The 21,644-nt window shown below is 37.7% G+C and overlaps 1 protein-coding gene across 1 annotated transcript in view; it reads right to left on the bottom strand.

Annotated features, from left to right (window-relative positions):
- Positions 1-10,405: 10,405 nt before the first annotated feature.
- ARHGAP23 (Rho GTPase activating protein 23) overlaps positions 10,406-21,644 on the bottom strand; it is a 75,017-nt gene continuing 63,778 nt past the window's right edge. The window contains exons 18-21 of the mRNA XM_029283060.1: positions 18,757-18,798; positions 17,423-17,516; positions 12,483-12,514; positions 10,406-11,616 (exon numbers count right to left, since the gene is read on the bottom strand). Coding sequence (XP_029138893.1) covers positions 10,441-11,616; positions 12,483-12,514; positions 17,423-17,516; positions 18,757-18,798 — 1,344 coding nt within the window. The 3' untranslated portion in view covers positions 10,406-10,440. The remainder of the gene's footprint in view (positions 11,617-12,482; positions 12,515-17,422; positions 17,517-18,756; positions 18,799-21,644) is intronic.

The following is a 21,644-nucleotide window of genomic DNA, read 5'->3' as shown; positions in this document are numbered from 1 at the left end:
CCCTACAGCAGGAGATGCAAATTTTATACATCAGGAGTCAAATTTTTGATCTGGTAATTATAATAAGATAACCAGGGCTATGGAGAGATAGGCTAATAATATCTTAAATCTTCTGAGTATGTTGGTGGAGGGGAGGATTTTAAGCTTTTTCTTTTAAAGGTTCGGATGGTGAGGTTGTTGAAAGTATTAATCTGAAATCTTAGGTCACTGCCTTTCCTCCATTCTGCATCAGAAAACGGAAAATTGTGCCATGTATCACAGGCTACAATATAGGTTTATCCCACTGTAAAATGTTACCTTGTAGTCAAATAGAACAATTTCTTAGAAAATAAGATAAGGAAGCATTATCTTGGAAATGATAGATCGACAAAAATAAAACTTTAGGCCAAGTTATTTTCTGTATTTAAATGATACATGCGTAATATTTCTGCCAGTGACTATTATTCAAGATGGCCAACACAAATAATTAAAACAACAATGTAACTAAAAATTTAGTTTAAAACTACAAAAGGGCCACCTTCTCTCAACATCCAAACCTGCTTCCATGCCAAAAGTTTGCCTAACGTTTTAGGGTTAGGACTAACTTAATCAGCCTGAGGGGGAAGTGCTTGGGAGCATCTTAGCTCTTCTTCTCTCATTCAGAAAGAGCTCCCAATAAGAGTGTTTGCTATCTAATGCTCGGCATTCTATCAGGAGTGAAAAACACCTGATTTTTGGCATTAGAGTATTGGCTTTAATTTTTTTATATTAGCCTTTAATATTACTGGGCAAACACAAACTGGATTGTGCCTAAGCATCTTTTTTAAAAAATATATATATGGAAAAACAAGTATTTTTCCCCTCTAGGAAATGCCCAACAGATGCATACTTCCAATATGGTTTATGCTGCACTATGCTATATCATTAGTCTGGGTAAATATTTGAAAATTCAAATCATGCTATTCAGCATGAAAAAAAACTTAAATGGCATAATTTTACTATATTACACCATTTTATAGACCAATTTTATTACTTCATCTTTCATACATATGTAACCATTATCATGCATTAAAATTCCTCTGCAGCATCAACAGAAGATATTTATCCAAAAGAAAGTACTGAAGTTGCAAATTATGTTACAGAATGCCTAGTTTACTTTATGAAGTGTTAGTGAATACACATTCTCAATGACGGATGTGCCAGCATAACATATATATTTCTCTTCAATGTATTCAAAAGAATTTTCTTTTAATCTTTATATATAAATTGGCATATTCCCTCTGAGTAGCATACTAAACTAAAATACTTTTTGAAAACTAAACTAGTCCTTTGTTGCTGAGAACAGATACAGTTATTGCTTAGTTTAGGTTCATGAAGCAGAACTCTCAACAACTCTTGACATAAATTGTGTGCATTGCCTTGCCCAGAGCCCCAGGCTTAAGTTCAGCCATTTTTGCTCAAAGGAATCTGGGGAGCAGCACTGGGAATATCCTTGCCTGACAGAGACTTGAATATTCTACTGTGTGGGTAAGCCAGTGGCCTGACTTAAGATAACCTAGTTGTTTACAGTCCAAAACAATAAAGTCTGCTTGCTATTTTTAAGTGACCCAATAATTAATTGTGCTATAATAGAAAGTTAGTGTCATTTGATTCAAGCCTTGCTCCAATCCAGCATTTTTGGAATTGTGGTTTTCAAACTGTATTCTGGAGAACCACAGTGAATTTCACCAAAATTTCCCTAGTGTACCACAAATCACATAATTCCCAGTCATTTTGATGGAGGATCATGTGAGCTGAGCCAGTTGGGATTAAACCTCCCGAAAGTCACAGTCTGGGGAATGCTAGCATACTCAGTTCATGCTGATGCCAACAAATAAGCTTGTCCATGCTGTAGTCTCCTTCAAACTCACTATAGTATTCATTTAAAATGTTCTAGGGAATCTTTGCAACATGTAGCAGGAGTCCATGGCAAGAAAGGATCTCCTAAAAGGCAGGTATGAAAATGTTTTTTTCAAAGTAGAAAAAATGGATAGACCTTTCTCTTGTTTTGCAATAATTTATCAGCAATGCATAGAAAAAAGCCATCATTTTTGGATTCATAATGACTAAGAGCAGCTCTTAAATTCTCATTTTTGTTGATGTGGAAAGGGAAGAACAAATTCTCTACAGTATATGATTTCAGCATCTTACACAGTATTTCAAATGCTCTTTTCTTCATCTGTCTCAGTTCATTTTTATTGGATTTTGTTTAAAAGAATAAGCATTTTTCAGCCCATGTTAGGCAAACTGAGTTTTGAAACTTTTGCAACTGCAGCATTTTTAAAGTTCAATTGATATTTTATGTCATCACAAGTTAGGAATCAAAGTCACTAGGAAGTCTCTGTAAGAGTATAATGAAAGAATCATAAAAAGCTTAGATAGCACTCAAATAACTTTTCTTCTCTGGAATATAGCAAAGCCATAACCATGTAGCAACCTTGCATATAAACAGATTCCAGTAATGCCCAGTCTCCCAGTCTTTACAAACCGCTTATTAACTCTATCTACCCCAACTAACCCACGTGGGAAGTGACTACTATAGCTGCAAGGCGCTAAGTGACCATTTCCTACCAGGAGGTGCTACATATAGGTCACTTTGGACAAAGAATCCCTTCAGGCAAAATTGAAGCACATGATCATCAGGTTAACAGATCCTGCCAATAACCTTTGTTGAAACAGCTTTAAAAACCAGTAAGTGGGAAGGCAGTGATCTCCAGAACCATTCTGTTTTAAATCCTTTCACTTGTCCTAAAATACACTTGTCCTTTAAGATTGCATTGTACGTGGCACAATGTCTGTACATATCAAACTGCAAATGAGCAACACAGTAAATTAACTTTCACAAATAAGTCTGCTTTCATTTTATTTAAAATAAACTTTTGTGTGTGTGTGCGTGTGTGTGTGTGCGCGCGTGTGTGTAAAATTTAAAGATATAAGTTACAAAGCACCAAGCTATGCATGTACTTTTGATGTAATGGGTATATGTGCGTGTTGTGGGGGAAGCGATCACCACTGCATGCCATGAGCCTCGCTTTACTTGTCTGGTTGTTGTTTTAAGCACTTTAAAAAAAGGTTTAAAAAAGTAAAACAGAAATCTTTGAGCACTGTGTATGAAGGACTGATGACATATCTTTCGCATGGATTTCATTATGTACTGTTTTTTTTAAAAGGGAAACAAAAACAATAGAAGACCACTCTATTAAAAAAAAAGACACCATACCAAAACTGGTTACTGAAACAAGCAGTCTGAAATACACTGTAAGTTTTGTAAATCTTTTCTGCTAATTGTAGGTAGAGTCCTATGTATAAAGTTTATGCCATGTTTTCTTCTGTGACAACTGTGATCTTTGTTTGTCAGAAATTCCAAATGAAGGAAGGTTGCTTTTTTCCTTTAATTTTTCTTTTTTTCTATTTCTGGTGTTTCCTAGCAGAGTGTCTGAATTTAATAAAATACTCTTTCCTCCCCATAACACTTTTCTTAAAGGTTTATTTCTTAAGGGGTTATTCCTTTAAAAAAAGGATGTGATTTACAGTTTTAAGGGTTATTCTTTTTTTAAAAAAGTGTGATTTACAGTTTTGCTTAGAGGCAGGTATTTCTGGATTCCATACAACCAAAGAAGTTGAGCAGATGAAACAGGAACAAGAGTAGCTGTGACCTCTGTTTGAAGAAGCCTTTGGTCTTGCGGGATCATTCCAGGCTGGCTTAAAGGTAAAGAAGGGAGAGTTGGCCCAGAGGTGACATCTTGGCAGCAATCAGGACTGAATGCAGACCATCTCCCCTGCTGTAGGAAGGAATTCTACACTGTATTTCTATTTAATTTATAATTCTTAGGTTTAAATTAGTTTATAAATTAGCATGTTAAATACTAAGCTGTTCCTATACGCACCTTTCACGGAGTGTATAAACTGTATAAACACGATATTCTTTATACTGTCACTTCTTATTGACTGATTTCCAGATTTGGAGCTTACCAGAAGATGAGGGTTTATCTTTTATGATGTACAGCCCACTTTCTTTTTTCTAAGCTCTTAGATGGAGAGATACGAGCACATTATGTCATGCCCTCATTTTTGTAACATCCATGCTGCTCTGTCGAGAGCTCAAGAAAAGGAAGATAGACTGCAATATAAGCAGAAGATGAAGAGCAAGTAAAAAAAAAGGATCAAAAGTGGAAAAAGGAGAAATGCATCCTTGCACGCTAATTTAGTCCTCCAAGCTTATTCCAGATTATATCTTAATTTTTTTTCACATCTAAATTCTGTCTATTTAGATTAATAGTAAAATTGACTTGCTGTTACTATTAACAATTTTCTACATTTTATTGTTACAAAATAATCTTAAAAATTTATTGATGTTTGATAAACCCTCTGAAGCTACAAGAAGAGAGTTCCCATGATTATGTACAGTTTCAGTGCCTGATATAATTCATGCTTCATATGCGTGCAGGAAAAATATCAACTGTGTAATGTGTGGAAGCTGCATAATTTAACATAGTAGGGATCTCATAGTGTGTTTATTTTTAATGTATTACAGTGGAGTGTGAAGAGAACTTTCTTTTGTTAAACTTCTGCTTATGGATAATTGGTAATTGACGCAAATAAATCACATCTAATAGCATACCTTCAACACTATTAATCCATAGTGTGTTTTACTAGCTAGAGCTTATGCTTTAAATAAGTAAGCAAACTTGTTTTCTGAATAAGACAGTTTATTTCCAATATATATATAATTGTAATTTTGGAGCTATGTTTAAAGCAGAATTGTTTTGTTTGACCATATATATTATACAACATAAAGATGAAAAGAGGGACAAACCATGCAAGGAAGTTTTGTTTTTTTCTAAAAAAAACCAACCCAAAATATCTACTGTTGTATAACTTGCATTTTAAAAAGGAAAAAAAAATAAAAGTCTTGGGCTTCCCCCACTCCCCTTAAAAATCCTTATAAACTCTTTATCATACTGTATGTTACACACATAAAAGCTATTTACAAAATAAATGTGAAAAAGGTGAAAAATAAAACTTTACAGCACATAGTTGCATAAAAGGATAAGGACAATGTATTACAGTACAGCCAACTACTTAATTTTGTTCAGTTTTAAATTCCACACCTGCACACATCTACATGCTCCTTTCCAAGGTTTCAGTCCAAAACTGAATTGTGGTAAGACAGATACTTAGAACACATGGAAGATAGAGCAAAGGAGAGACACATTTTCTGCTTCTTTAAATACAGCACAAACTGAAATTGTAGTTTGGGTTTCTTGTGGTTTAGCTTCTTTTTATGTTCCCAATAGCACAGAGTTTAAGTCATTTACATCCCACTAGGGATTGAGTTTCAAAGTCACAAACAGGCCAACACTAGAAGATAGATGGGATTTTTATAGAGGAGACATACAATTACCTAAATCCTAGATAAGCTTTCAAGTTTTAATGTTCTTCAAGCAGAAGTAATAATGGAGTCATATGAACAATTAAAATTCGAATTTAAGATTGTTTACCTCAAAAAATATTTTAATATATTTTATACATTTACTGACCACCTCTTAAGCTAACACTTCAACCACCAGTCACTGAAGAGCCTGTAACAAATAAGGAAAGAAGTCCTCTCATGAAAGGCACACATAGACAACTTTGGACCATCTCCCTCAGAACAAAAAAAAAAAATAATGAAACATGTATGCTTGTAAGAAGGGCTTGAAGAGAAGTCAACATGGCAGCTGCAAGCGGATGACCATAGCTCTGTCCTTTTTTTCATATGTTGCACACCAGATGCATATAGAAAACAGCTGCCATCTGACAGCACCAAGGAGGCACTTCTGTAATACTTTAACTCCACACTGAAATTTTTGAAGTATAAAACACCACTTTAGCTTGCAGTCCAACTCTACTTCACATGGAACTGGGTAGTCTCAATCTGATGGATTTTGTCTGGAAGGGAGAATCCAGTTGTGAGCAAAAGGGATGCTTTTTCACACCTAGACGGGCAGTGAGACAATGAACCCTTAAGAATGATTGCAAAATGTGTTTTTAAAAAATTCACACAGACAGACACTGAGCCATTACTGATAAATAACAAACCCAGAAGATAATCAGGAGTATCCACCAGCAGGGATTGTTCAAAAAATCAAGATCGTATGAGGGAAATGTCGTACCTGCCTCTTTTTCATCATGCGATACATAGCTTCAATTGTACAATCACACAAACCATCTTGACTTTTTGATATCCCCCCCATAACTCCTCTGGCTACAATATGCTGCAAGTTTTTAAGGGGGGAGTGGGCTGAGGCCATACAAAGCACCAGTCACTTGCCTACCTCTTCCCAAGAGTGATGCTCTATTCTTACAGGCTATTATTGTTAGCATTAGACTGAGACATATATAGGAATGGCATATTGCTAAATATCGAAGTAGAGGAAGAAATACAGAAGACTGCACGGATCAAGAGGCCACAGGTTGGCTTAACTTCATGTGAGATTGTTTTGCATCTCTTTATAATCATTGCAAATTCTATCAGGTAATTTATAAAGATGGTTGTGACAGTTCAACAAAAATGCTTCAAATGTTTAAAAGTTCAGTATAGACACTACAGTGTATTTTAAAATTGTTTTGCCTGTTCAATTACCAAGTCACCAAGGTAAATCAAGGGGTGCTTCCAGACAATACTCCTGATCCATTCATTTCACAATGAAAATGAAAACAGGTTTGAGAGGCCTGTTCTGTTCTTGGTTAGGATGTTACAGAATGAGTATTATCTTCGTCTTTGCAACTGTACACACAAATGAAGAATCAGTAACCAATAGAATCTTGTCCGTGCTGTCTATATAGGACCTCATTTTTACACCAAAACACAAATTGCTTCTCTCCCCCCCTTAAAGATAAAATACTTGGAATAATTATCAAGCTGGCAAGCTCCCATTCATTGTCATTCTGTTTTGGCCCCACTGCTGCATCTGTGGTGACACTTACTTCCTGAAAATGTAACATTGCAACCAACTCTGCAGGGACGATAAGATGACATTAGGTCAAAGTATGACATTTAGTGCCTAGTGTTCTTGTGAATTGATGCTGGCAGAGAGGAACCATCAACTTTAATACACATTATTCTTAAAAAGTTCAGATACAAAGCATTTCTTCATGATGACATCTGCACAAAAAATGTACCTCCAGCTAACCCTTCCTACAAAAAATAGCCATCTGTCATTAAACCACAGACATCGTAGAATGAGCTAGCCAGACTATAGTGAAAAATGTATTACACCATGTCTATAACCAGTGTGGCATACCAATTTAAGTGCTGCATTTAATATTAGCAAGACCAGCATTGAAATCCTTTTACCAAGGAGATCCTGTCCCTTGCCTGTTCTTGTTGTGTATTTGTTTGGCATTATACACAACAAGAACAGGCAAGGGACAAGATCTCCTTGGTTAAGGATAGATTTCAATGCTGGTGTTGCTAATATGAAATGCAGCACTTAAATTGGTATGCCATACTAATATATTCATTGATTTTTTAAGCCTGGATGTATTAAGGAAGCCTTGATCAATTCAAGGAATGAAGGAAGCAGTGAAAGTATCATTTGAAGTACAGCACACGGTCTCAATGCTGTTTCCTGCTGAAGAAAAAGGCCGGAAAGGAAATCTAACATTAACTACAAGTCTGACTGTCCAACCTATTATATAGGAGGTTCATAAGACGATAGTTTGAGGCGGGGATGGGATGTGTTGAGGCCTTGAGTCATCAGAAGGTAATAATAAAAATTTAAGGTATAAGTCTTATATTTGGTGTTACAACAGGAATGTAATACTTGGAATATGGTACATAAACAAAACAACACAACCTGTAGTAAGACAGTTATTTCCATGAAAATGATGTTTCCTTTTCATTCAGTGATAATGATTTTGGAATGTATCTGCAAATACTGAAATTCAAGAGGAATTTGCCATTTTTTCTATTATTATTTTTTGCAAGGATGAGAAAGTACTTTTGATGTAGACTATGCTATACACAGCAGTTTGCTCTGCAATACCCACTGAATTTCAAGAATGTCAGGATTTTGATTTGGGTTCCCACAAAACTGACTTTTTTCATTTTCTTTTTCAATTAAAATATAAGCAAATATTAAAAGGTCTTGTCAGGAAAGTGGAGAAAGTTATTTCACAGCAACATTTTTTTCTTAAGGGTTATGCGACTTCATCCAAAGGGGTAACAATTTTATTTTGAGGCACAAGGGGTGAAGTATTAACTATTACACACCAAAACATGTATCTTAAAAGATCATCTCTCATATTTATTCATCACAAAAGTACTTCCTGCTTTTATGACCAAATGAAAATTCTACAGAGACATAAGGCATGGGAATCATTTATATCCACAAGGTAAAAACAAATGTAAGCCTCTCATTTTGAAGGAATAGCAAAATGGAAACCCTACTTGAACTGCAACATGTAATAAAATGGCTCCTTGGTTTACTTCCATGTAGTATATTGAGAAAACTAAGAGAAAGACATTGTTGAAAATAAATGTAGCACCATGAAAAATCAAATATTGCTCTTTTGTGAGAGACGGTGAGTTGTGGAAGATACCAGTAAAGCAGAAGATGGCACGGACTTGACATCAGCCCTTCATCATAACAAAGGCTTGAATGGAATCGTGTCAACTTACGCACTGGAAATCCTAAAAGAAATTTTTAAAAAATCACTGAGGCTGCTTTTTGGCACTTCTGCACAGGGCCCTGGTGTATTTGTCCGCTATCTCTTCTTGCTCTTTTCCCAAACCGCAAAATCACATAGCGCCTGTACTCATTCTTTCCCCCACTAAACATAGGCAGTTACATGGAAAAGCATTGTTAACTAAAACATAGTACACATATGCCACCTTAGCAGGTGATTCACTCCACACAATTATCATTTGCATAAACTAATTTTCTCCCTAAAATACTGCCTTCATGAATTCTGCATATAGTATTGTGTTATTGGGTGTTAATCACATCCTGTTTCCCCTGGACTGCACTATCCGTTGTGAGAGGATAGGAGCAGAGAGTGCTATTCAAATGGGGATACTGTCACAGCCTGAAAGGAAAAATCAATCTGGAAAAAGTTTGCATCCGTAGCTAAGACTTACAAGAAAATCTTAGATCAGCCAAGCAAAAATTGGACTATATTCTTAAAGGCACACTGAGTTGTACCATTTAGTTCTGTATCATTTAGAATTCATATCATCAGTTTATATATATATATATATATCATGTTAGTCTTGCAACAAAACCAAAGCATTTTGAGATGCTATTAAATACCAGCAGATTTACTGCAGCCAAAGCTTTCAAAGCCAAAGCTGCAATATATCAGATAGTCTGATGTCATAGATCTTTTTGTGACTTTTGGGAATTAGAGATGACATCACTTTAGTAGGAGGAGGAGAACAGCAGTGCCCTTTAAATTTGATAGATTATGCACCTTTTGGGGACCATTATAGCTCTGCAGTTTTCACATGAAACAGTCTCAAGTGCACGCTGAGACTATACCATACATAATCCTGAGTTTGTTTATATCTACAAAATTTTGATGCATGTGCTAGAAGTCAAGATGATACAGCCCTCCCTGTAGGAACCTGACAAAGGCCAAGCCATGATAGATGGAAGATTTTGGAATTTGCTTTTCTAGAGGAAAGGTAGAAAAGGAGTAATGGGTATTTTTAGGGGAACATTCAAAACCTCCCAATATCATCAACTGCCACTTAGATAACAGTGAGAGGAACTTTGAGTAGAGAGGAATCCATCATGTACATGTGAACCCACAGCAGAGATTAAATGGAAGAGGGCTCAATTCATGAATATTTCTGATCTGATTTGCCCAGTTCCAAGCCCTCTTTCAGATAAATACAGAAAAGAAGTACCATGGACTGGTGAAAATTAGGAGATAGTTAAGAGATAATTAACTGGAAGAATTCTAAAAACATCCCTTAATTGCAGACCTAGTATTTTAAATCAGGGATGAAGCTACTTATCCTATCCACTGGATAACTCTAGTCAATTCCAAATCAAGATCGTTCTATGGGCTGAATGAGTGACCCTCCTTATATCAGACCTACCTCAGCTTTTTGTTTTGTTTTGTTTTTGACTGCCATCCTGGGGATAAGGAGAGACGAGAATAAATAAATTCATAAATCACAAAACCTTGTTGTGATTAAATTAATATCAGGGGGAATTAGAAAGCAAAGCTAGGTATGGGGTAGGTAGGAGGAGAGTCTCTTGCTCCACTGCAGATCGAGGTATCAAAAAAGACAAAGTAAGGCCAGTACTAGGAACTTTCAAGTGTGACTGCACCTATGAGCACCCTCCTCCATTCTAAGACAAGGCTGTTACTATGGGCAAACCAAGTTTTCCATTCATCCATTCTACAAGAGCTTCAACGAAAGGCTATCTAAAGACATTGGTGGAAACGTAAAGAGGCTGTACGTCGGGGAGCTGAACGCCCCTCAGAGCTGCCTTTACGATGCTGTGGCTCACTCTGCTGGTTAGGAACTGCCATGTTCCCTGGTGTGATTGAGGAAGACCGAGCTTTGGTTGACTCTAGGCTGCTAAGCCCAGAGTCTTTGTTGTCCCTTAGCGCACCTCTGTTCGAGGAGTCTAGTGGACCAGCCTCAGTAGTCCCCAATACATGTTGTTCCTTCCACTCATAATTGAGGTCTTTGAGACCACCAGGAACCACCACAGTATGGCGCCGCCAACTGTTCTTCTTGCGCCGTGTCTCAGGTGAGTGTGGCTTTCGCAGGCGCACTGCCAGCATGTCATCTGCAGAGCCACGGAGGCGGAGTCGAAGTTGTTCTGTGAGGGAAAGCCGGGTATGGACCTCAGGGGCACCCACAGGCTGTAGGGACTCTTGACTGCCTGGGGAGCTGGAACTTGGGACATCAGTGCTACCCTTGGAAGATGACTCACTATTGTGTCGGGGCCGCAAAAGCTTGCGCCGGGCCAGAGTGTCACACTGCATGAGGTGATGGGAACTAAAGGAGGTTCGGTTGTGTGATATCTTTTCAGATGCAGCAGCCCCCCCTTCCTCCACTACTGCCACACCAGCTCCTTTGGGAAGCATCCCAGGCTGCTTTGGCACAAAGCTATTCTCAGTATCTGTCTCCACATGGCTAAATTCACTCCGTTCATCATCTGCCTCCTCCCCACGGCTCTCTGCTACTGACTGCACCTCAGAGCATAGGCTGCGATCAATGGTAGATAGGGTGGAATAACCTGATACAATTGAGCGGGCATCCAGGGCCAACTCTGGGCTTCCTCGGGGTGCCACTTTTCTTTCTACTTGCTCTGCTTCTAGTTTTGCCTGGCTTTGGAAGACATCCTGCACATCAGGAACTGGAGCTCTGCTGCTGCTCTCAAATCTTTCAGCCTCTCTTTCTTCCTCCTGAGCCACTTCTTCCTCCTCCTCCTCTCTCTTGACAGCTGACTCATGCTCAGAATCATCATCTGTGCTGCTCCCAAAACGCTTGGCCTCTCTCCGCTTCTTCCTCTTGCGGTTGACAGCTGAGATGAAGGAGATGGCAAGCATCTCTTTATGGTAGTGCTCTTTCCGTGAGCCACATGAAGCCTGGAGCAGAAGGAAAAAACAGAATTTTAGAGGGGCTAAAGAGCAGATACCAGAAAAATATCCAGTGACATTGCTTATGTGATGGGTTGCCCTGGATAGTAATGTCTTACCCCACAGAATTCTTAATATATATTAGCAATATAGATTAGCAATCGCATCAGCATATTTTGCTTTTCCCAGTTTTGGAAAACATATTTGTAGCTAGAGCAATTAGAAATTCTAATTTTAGGATCCCCCAAATGCACTAAAAGATCTGCAGATATTCTCCCTAAAGGTTTTCAGAGATTCTCTCCTCTGTCCAACTCTTTTCTTGTTTTTAATTAAATGCACTATGCACACTATGAAACTAATTTCCAGCTTCCAGTCCTTTTTTTTTTTTGGCCTACAATGTTTTGGAACAGTGTATTCATTGCTCTATATTCATAGAAAACCAACCAGAAAAGATAGAAAAAAGAAAAGACACATGGGAGGAGATGTGGAATAATCTTATACTTAGTTTAAGGCAAGAAAGAAAAGGATAAGTTGTGTCTGTATACTGGAGTACAACTCAGTTGCCTGCAAGCTGCTGAGAAGTACATTACAAAGCAGCACACTCTGAAAAGGCCAGTCACAGCTGCCAGCAAAGTATCACAACACCAGAAAAACTAGGCCGTGGCCATTTAGGCAACAAAATTATCACGCTTGAGTAAAATAATAACAGGGTTGTTATTTTTTAAAACAATTTAAATCAAGACATGCCATGTGCCAAAGTAGCACAAACACTTTACCTCTAACATGGGAAGTCTGAATTTAAGGGCCTTGTGTTTAACCATCTTTTCTCATCCCCAACCTCTCTCAAAGGCAAAAATAATCTGAGGGGATCTTACCTTTGATTTCGCTGATCCACTATTAGTTGAATCTGCAGGGATTAATACACAAAAAGAGAAGAGTTAAAGATAGAACTGTGCAAGAATAGCAAGTTGAGGGGCTTAATGATTGGAAAGACAAGTGATCCTGAAGAAAATCTATATGATCGCTAAGATTTGATACAATGGCATGCAATCAAAAGATAAACAAGGGCAAATAAACACTTTGTCCAGTGATTTTCCAACTAAAAAACTAATATGAAAAATGGAGGGAGCAGTTGTAAAACATCAGATTCCTATGCTGCCTTCTGCCTCTTCATTGTGCTGGTCACAGAAAATAAATACAGGTATGACAGGGGCCTCACATGCACTAAAACAGGAATCTACATCATGATGTAGGCAAGGATTTATAACCCCAAGTTTTAGACTGGCACAGCTCCCTTTGTTGTTTTAATAATTCAGTCACCAATTACATATTCAGGGCTACAGTATCCCCTTTGGGATACCCTGTAGGGGGACACCCCCAATTTGGGAAGTAAACAAAGTACACAAATAGGTATTCCAAAGTCAGTTAACCTTTAAATAACTTTTTCATGAAAGCAAATCTTTCTTCCCAGATATTTGATTACTTTTTATTAAATAGTTATGGGAAAGGAAGCTCTCCAAAATGATCAGAAATATACTAGAGAGTGTTCTGAATTTAATCAAGAAATGCATTTCATTTCATTTCATTTTTGAAATGCTCAACAAAATGATGCAATTGTAGATGACCAAACAAAAGAGAAGCAGCCCAGGATAACACTTTCTGCAATGGAAATGATCAATGCATTTGTAAACAGTGACAATGAAATATAGTGTAGAAAGCACAAAAAATGAGTATCAGTGGGAGACCTATCACCAGTCACCATTACCAATCTCCTGTAGGAACCTAAACAATGGAAGCCCCAAATTAGCTATAAAGGAATAAATATATATATACATGATTTATACACGTATTTGCATACACATATGCATTCACTCAGAAACAGGCACACAACTCATTCTATTAAAAGTGTCAACATTTCACCTCGAAGAGCAACACTCATGCTGGAGATGCATAATTCCTGACTCAGTTTGGCTGAATTATAAATATAGCCTGAAACATTTAGATAGACTGTAGCACATTTTCCATGGAGCTGTGGAGAAGAGCTGAATTATTTAGGTTTTAATCTCTCATCTCTACCACTTTTCCCAAAGAGATGGAGGAAGAGGAGGAAGAGGAGGAGAAACTGATATAACTTCCAAAGGAGATTGTGAGATTAGAGATATTAATTACTTAGCACAATTGAAGTAAGACTTAATGGGGCTAGGTTATAACTCAAAAACTTTTCCAAGGGATAATGCTTAAACCGTTAAAGATACTTCAACTGACACCCTTTCTTTTGGGATTATTGCAATGTGTTGCATGTGAGGTTATCTTTGCAAAAGGTTCAGATATTTCAGTTATTCACATTGACACTATGAGGCTGTTAACTCAAACTAGAAGTTCTTCACATCACAGCAATACTTTGCTATCCCTTTGTAATTAACATTCAGGGCTCAGTATGGAATCTGTCCTAAATTCCCACAAAACTGAAATATCATGAGATTTTGGTATTCTGATGTGAGATACTAATGTGATATTTTGAATGGTTTCAGGGTTCCCAAGGATATACAAGAAATGTCCTTAGAGATATAGCTGCTTTAGTTTTACCAATGCTCAAGTCCAAGATTTCTATCTGTACTTTCAGATCACCCTGGAAGGCTCCTCTTTAAATTCCTTGCCAAAAAAGATGTAGCAAATAAGTAAAGGATTCTTTTCAATCATCATCATTATCATTATCATCATCATCATCATCATCATCATCATCATCTGTCTGGAGTTTTAGAGTGTGCAGGTTTCATTCATTTATTTATCAGTCAAACTTATTAACCACCCATCTCCCTCACAGAGGGGCACAGAGGGGTTGGATGAGTTTACATATACAATTTTAATATTGCCTTAAATAATTTCGGAGCATTAATACATACATGCATATATTTACAAAACAATAACCCACAAAGATCAGGCAAATCAAAAGAACAGCAAGCATTATAATAGCCTTTTAAGAAGACTTAAGATTATTTTAAGTATTCATATCTTAGGAGGCTCTCTAAGTCTTTGGGGCTAGCTGTCATTGTGCAAATTCTACAGCTTGCATTTCATACAACCATAAGCAGATAGGAGAGAGAATTTGAAGAAACTGCTTCCTCTGGCAAATTAAGTTGCTTCAGGGAGCCCTCCTAAAGATAATTATTAATAGACAATGGGAATTGGGAACAGAGTAGCAACTGCCCAATGCCAACGTAGTCATACCAGGTAGTCTCCTATGCTGTTCATTTTAACCACTGTCAACAGCCAAGCCAGACAACCAAAGAAAGCAACTAAGGGACAAATGCAAGGTGTGGGGAGGATGGGGAGAAGAAGCTGTCAAACTAAAGTGACATTTAGCCCTTGTCAGAAATAAACAGCCTTGCAATCACCCTATTCTTTGCAGCCTTCAAACCACCACATCATGATAGTGAGCCTGCTGAGTATCACTGGCACAATTTCTCATGGTTTTCACAAATCAAAAAGTAAGACAGGTATGTTAAGCTCCAATGAGCTTTTTAAAAAAAAAAATCAAACCACCCTCCCTATAAATGAAAAAGAATTTTAAAATTCTGTTCTGGCCCTTTCAGTGACATTAGTCACTAAATTACCTTTCCCTTACGGTTCTCTCAAAAATCAATTTGAAAAAGGGCTTTTAGGCAAGAATAGTGGTTCCTGTCCCAACTGAAGGAACCACAAGAAATGTATAAGAATTAACCGTGGTCTTCTCATAAAATAAGCACATCATCAAGCAGGTGGTTTGAATAAACTTTTCTGAACAAGCTTCCCCACACAAATACAAACATATATTTGCCACAGCAATGTCAGCAACAATGAAACCAATGGACAAATTAATGGAAGTCCCCACAAGGTCTACTCTATTGCAGGTTTGACCGCAACATTCAGGTGGAATTAGTGGCTGGCAATCACAAGAGAGAGAAAAGGCAAAACAATCACACTGACTCAACACCCAGAGCTTAAAGAAGTACTGTCTCTGAAGGAAATGGCATCACACTTTGAGATAAACGTTTTACTTGAGTTTTGATATTTGTGGGTGGCAAAATATACTACAGGCTTTCAAGCCACATAGGACTCTTCATCAAACTGTACATCAAACTCAAAACTCAAATCTCAGTTTGAAAATTAGATTAGTCAGACAAGAAGGCTGGGTGAAGAATGTCCTTTTGCTGGACAGCCGATAATAAGAATTTATCCAAACAAACTTTACTGAAAACTTTTAAAATTTATGATTGCGATTATTTTACTTTACAGTGCTCAGTTTTTCTTATGATTTAATATCTACTGATTAAGTAATAAACCTCAGTGACAGTTCATCCCTGGTTAGTGAGTATTATACTGCAGCTTTAAAATGTAACTGTAAATATATTTAATATAATCACATTTAGTTCTTGTTTTTTTAAAATAACTTATATACAGTATGTTTTAATGCTTTACTACTCAAGTTATTTATCATATAATAAAAGGAAAAAAAGAGAAAATATAAACTGAAAATAGGAAAATTATCTAATAAAAATGTAAAAGTACTCTGTGACACAATAATATACCAATGCTAAGGCACTAGGCATATGAGTTATATGTTACTAAAGCTGCCAAAGATAAGAATTAACTTTTTTATTCTTCCCCAACCTATGTACGGTGATTTTAAAAAAAGATTTTAAAAATAGTGAGAAAATAAAAAAGGATTACAAATGGTAAAAAAAAATGTATAGTGGCAAATTCAGTAGATCAAGGAGTTACATGGCCTGCTCCCCCATCAAAAAAAATACTTAGAAATATTCATAAACATTTGTTTTAAATTGAGATCTCAATTATCACACTTTCCTATCCAGCTGCTTGAAATGGAAATTTCTACTGGTTGACTTTAAGAAGCTCCCTGATTTTAAACAGGAAGAAAAATAATTGGAAGGCAAAACCCTAGTCTTTACATTTTGGCAAATGCCACTGGTGTTCTTTCAAGTCAACATGAAAAATCCAATAAGGACCCAAAATCTAAAGTTATGCCTTTCCCCGTCTCTCATAATCACCCAATGGAATTAGTGCATGAACATCAGAGCACAACCACACTGTACCAGCTCTAGAGCTCCGGCAGATCCGCTGGAGTTGGAAGGAGGAGGAGGAGACACAAGATAAAGAGAGAAAAGAGAAGAAAGACAGCAGAAAAGTTAAAGGCAGCTATAACTAGTAGAGCACAAAAACATCACACTATTAATCAGAAATATGCTCATCAGCATTAGCAACTATAGATGGAATACAAGAGATCTAACTCTAAATGTTGGTTTATCTTCTAGAAATGCAAATGCTACTTCACCACTGGTACAGCTATAAACTGGAATGAAACGGCCATGTATGCCTAAATTCTAAGGATCACATTATTAAAGTAGAAGATCTGGGGAGATCACAACATGCCTTTTGCTGCTAACAATGCAACTGGCAAAGCACCAGAGGAAGCATGGAAAGGAGGCACTCCTAGTTGTTGCCTTCATGAAACTCTCTCCAGTCCAATGTTTCAGATGCTGCCAGAGTATCTCTTTTTTACACATTTGGCTCAGATTAATCCACAGCTGGCTGGGAAATTCTGAGCATTGCAATCCATACATCTTAAAGTTGCCAAGCTTAAGAAACACTGGATTAATATAACATCTATGCAGTAAAGATATATTCATGGGGAATTGTTGGACCTGCATATTTGATTAAAAAAGAGAAAAAGAGTGGAACATCTATGGAAAATCTTGTCCTGGGGGATTTTCATGTCCAGGAGATCTCACCCAATCAAAGCTCTCAGTTTTCTTACCTGAAGCATCCCCTGATGCTGCTGTTCTTCCAATGTTGGGCAGAAGGTACTCAATATTTGGCATTGATTGGGCCTCTTGTTCATCTATAGGGGTCTGTGAAATGGATATACATATACTTAGAAGAAAAAGAGGTTTAAACTATATGTTGATTTAAAATGGAAAAGAGGGCCAAATTCTGTATTCTTCATCCTGTGAATATTGAGCAAATTATAGGTTTAAACTTCTTCCAATATAAAGGGGGTTTGTGTGGACAATTTCTTTACTGTTTCCATTAGTTTGGCATGAGGGCCATAGTAGCACTTACGTGTCCTTTTATATTCCATGGGCTTTTGGGGGGTCCTGTCAGGTATGGCCACTTGCTGCCAGCATTAACATAAACAAATATTAATACATGGGAGCTGTGGTAAAATTGACCAATGAGGCACCATAAGCATAGTTGAGGACCGCAAGGTGCAGCTGAAATAATGTCATCTAATGCTCTTTGAAACATTTCTAACATGCTGGTGATCTATTTCTCAAGACTTTTCTGAAACAAATTTAACAATCTTCCGGAAAACAGCTGAACTGAGAGCCAGTTAGTTGTACTGGTGAAGGTGCTGGCCTAGAAACTAGGAGACTGTAGGTGCTGGGCCTCTCTTAGGCATGAAAGTAATTCAGGCTGGCTGGATGACTTTGACCAGTTGCTCTGTCTTAGCACCTCACTGGGCTGTTGTTGGAGGGAAAATCGGAGACAGAGGTATATTAGTTGTCTTGAGCTGACCATTTTTTTAAAAAAAAGGATGAGATAAAGATCTAATAATGATAAACTCATAAACCAAAATAGCCCAATTGACAGGTTGATGGTGCAAAGAAGGGATATGATCAGTTAGGTTGTGTTTTTGGACATATGTTTAGCATCCTTCAGAAGAATGCTAAATCTGTGTTCAGAAGTAGCCCAAGGGACAATTTAGCAGCACAAATAACTTCTGAAATGATAATATATGACTAAGGCAATGTGAAAGATGGATAAAGATTAGAGGATGGCTCCTCCGCATGTACATAAGGATGTAGACAGCATCCTGCAAAGATAGTTTGACTTAGTCCAGGTGTTTGTAGAGAGTTGGAGAAAAAAGACAATTTGAGAGACATAATTGTCCTTAAGGACTGCTTCCTTTGTAAAAGTAGTTACAGTCTTTGTTTTCCTTTATTAACAGATTCTCAACAACACACAGAGTTCAGAAGAAAGCACCTATATGTCATGAATAAGAGACATTTCTCTTTTGGCATTTCTCTACATCCTGAGAAATCAGCATTCAGCCATAAACTGAGCATTGCCTCCTTCTTAGCCACTTACCTTTTCACCTTTTTCTTCCTTATCACTGAAAAACCAGTCTGACTGTGGGGGGAAAAAAGAGAACCAAATAAAATCAAACATATACTGTATATAGAGAACACAGTGTTAAAGTTTTTAAAGGAAATCACAGCAGGGTGATTACAAACGTTGAGCTGTGAACCAGATTTTTTTCTAGTTTTTAACTTTTTCATGAGGGACATATACCCGTGTTTCCCCAAAAGTAAAACCTACCCCGAAAATAAGCCCTAGCTTGATTTTGGGGGGTGGGCCTAATATAAGCCCTATCTCAAAAATAAGCCCCAGTTTGGGGGCAAGGCACATGCCTAAAAATCAAGCTAGAGTGGAGGTGGGGGATAGAGCTGCTCCATGCACCCTCCATCTGCTTACCATTGCAGCCAGGCCTCTCATGAATTGACTCCTGCCCTGCCTCGCCGGCCCACTTCTTCTGCAGCCATTCGCCACCACTCACACGCATCACCTCCTGCCTCCATTTCGCCATCAGAGGCCCTCAGGAAATGCGTCTGCAGCTGAGAATGGCCAGAAGGACTCTGCAGCCGAGACTGAGCTACAAATTGAATCTATAGCTTGATTCTCGGCTGCAGAGGCCTTTCCAGAAGGTCTCTGACGGCGGAATGCAGGCCGGGAGGGTGTCGCACGTGAGCGGCGGAAAGCAGCCACAGGAGAAGTGGACTGGCTGGGTGGGTGACACTGCCGTGAACTGAGATCCTGGAAAAGACATCTCCCCCCAAAAATAAGACCTGGTGCCTCTTTTGGAGGCAAAATAAATAAATAAGACCGGGTCTTATTTTCAGGAAAACACGATAGCTTATTAACTGAACCCAGAATTAGCTATTAAATGCTATCTCTCTGAGAGGGCTACCTGTCTACTATAATATTTTTAAGATAAAATCCTCAGAAGCTAGAAATGTTTTCTCTGCAAAATGGCTTTTAGGGTTTGGGGTGGAATATATTTGTGATTCCAGAAATATTTGCTAGTAGGTATTCTTTTATATTCAACATTGATACTTATTTCCCCCCAAAGATTTAATCCCCGGAAAAAAGAAGTTAGGTTTAGTTTCAGATTTAAATAAACTCTTCAGTCTGCTGTAAGATTTGTGCAGTGCTTCATTCCACTATTGTCTTAATAGTCAAGAGCTAATTCAATAAAATTTATATGCTCTGAATCATTGTGTGAAGTCATACATGATTCCTGTCCTAAATTAGAAATGAGTCTTACAGTCAGTTGATATGTCTTAAAAATACCCCAATCTTTTTGACATAAGTACTTGACATTTTCTCTAGTCTTCTGCTTGTGTTTATTTAGAGCTGGTCATATGTTTATGCTAATATGGCACACTAGACAATCCAAATAGCACCTGCCATGTTGGCACAAGTTCACTGCTTAATGAAATTAAATTAAACATTTTAAAATGGATAAACCATTTACAGGTCCATTCCTTGAATGTCTGAATGAGAAAGTTACCAACTCTTTGGAAAGAATTTGAGCATCCCTAAAGAAAGAGGAGATACCAAATTAGAGCACAATTACCTCTTTCCAGCTATAAATGGAAGCTGGGCTTGAACCAAGAAAATCCAAGTTGAAATCTCCATTTAGCCATGAAGTTAACTGAGAGATTTGGAACCAAACATTTTTTTCTCAGTCTAATATATTAATAAACAGGATTGATGTAAAGATAAAAAGAAGTGACAGAAAAGAATGATGTACACTAATTTAATCTTCTGTAGAAATAAAAATATTTCTACAGAAATAAATAAATACCATACACTATTTATGAAGAGCACGATCATATAGGTTGTCCAGGTAAAGATTTAACAGCTAATTAGCTTATGTAATGTAAGATGTAAAATGTAATGATAGGAATGATTTGGCAGGGTCTGTGTCTCTTTAAGAGCCTTTGTGTAAAGGGAAGCTCCGCTGATGTGTTCTCTCTCTTCCATTTCCTGCTGTAACTGTGGTGTGTTGGATCCTGCTGTATTAGTACATGTATGTATATTGTTCCTGGTGTATGATATTGTACAGTAGATAGTGTAAGATAAACCACTATTTAATACAGACCACTGTTTACTGTGTTTATTCCTGGGTTATCTCGTGCAATAAGACTGTGCATGTTTTGAAAGGTTATGGACCCAGAGAGAGGAGAAACCCAGTGAGAGCTTGACCCAGAGCCAGAGGAGTTAAGGCTTGTGGTTTGTTGTGGTTTGTGGTGGCAGCAGGCAACATGGACTCTGTCAACATAATGGGAGGAGGCTTCATAGGATCTCTTCTGAATGAGACAAACTATCTCTCCTGGTGTCTGAAAATGGAGATGTACCTGCGAAGGGAGGAGTTGTTGATGATAGTTGCTGATCCACCTGCAGCCCTGGATGACTGGGACCCAAAAAGAATGAGAAAGCATTGGCCAGCTGATACACGTGAGGGGTCTCCAGTCTGCTAAAGAGTGCTGGGAAGCTTTGCCCGTGTGTATGTGAGAGAGACTGTGAACAACAAAGTAATGCTGACAAGAAAGCTATATAAGGTCCATGTCTACTCATTTGCAGTCTATGAGGAAGACATTCCTAGAGTTAGAAGAAAGAGGAATGACTTTTACTGAGGCACACAAGGTGTATGTAGTGCTCAGTTCATTGGATACTTCATGGGATATCCTCTAATATATTAGAGTCCATGCAAGAAATATGGAGTAAATTATGGTCTACCTCTGGTACATATATTACATTATCCAATGTTTCTCCAATATCAGGTACATAAACTTTACCTTCCCCTTTAACAGCAGACTGTTGTCCATTTGCCAAGCTAACAAATGTTTGTTTAGCTGGTCTTAGGTTTGAAAACATTTGTGGGTCATTTGCAATATGCTGACTCACCCCAC

Source organism: Protobothrops mucrosquamatus, unplaced genomic scaffold, assembly GCF_001527695.2.
Source record: "Protobothrops mucrosquamatus isolate PMUCROS unplaced genomic scaffold, P.Mucros_1.0 scaffold10, whole genome shotgun sequence".
Lineage (NCBI taxonomy): Eukaryota > Metazoa > Chordata > Lepidosauria > Squamata > Viperidae > Protobothrops > Protobothrops mucrosquamatus.
The sequence above is the reverse complement of the archived record's forward strand: the minus strand, read 5'-3'. Positions and strand labels throughout refer to the sequence as shown.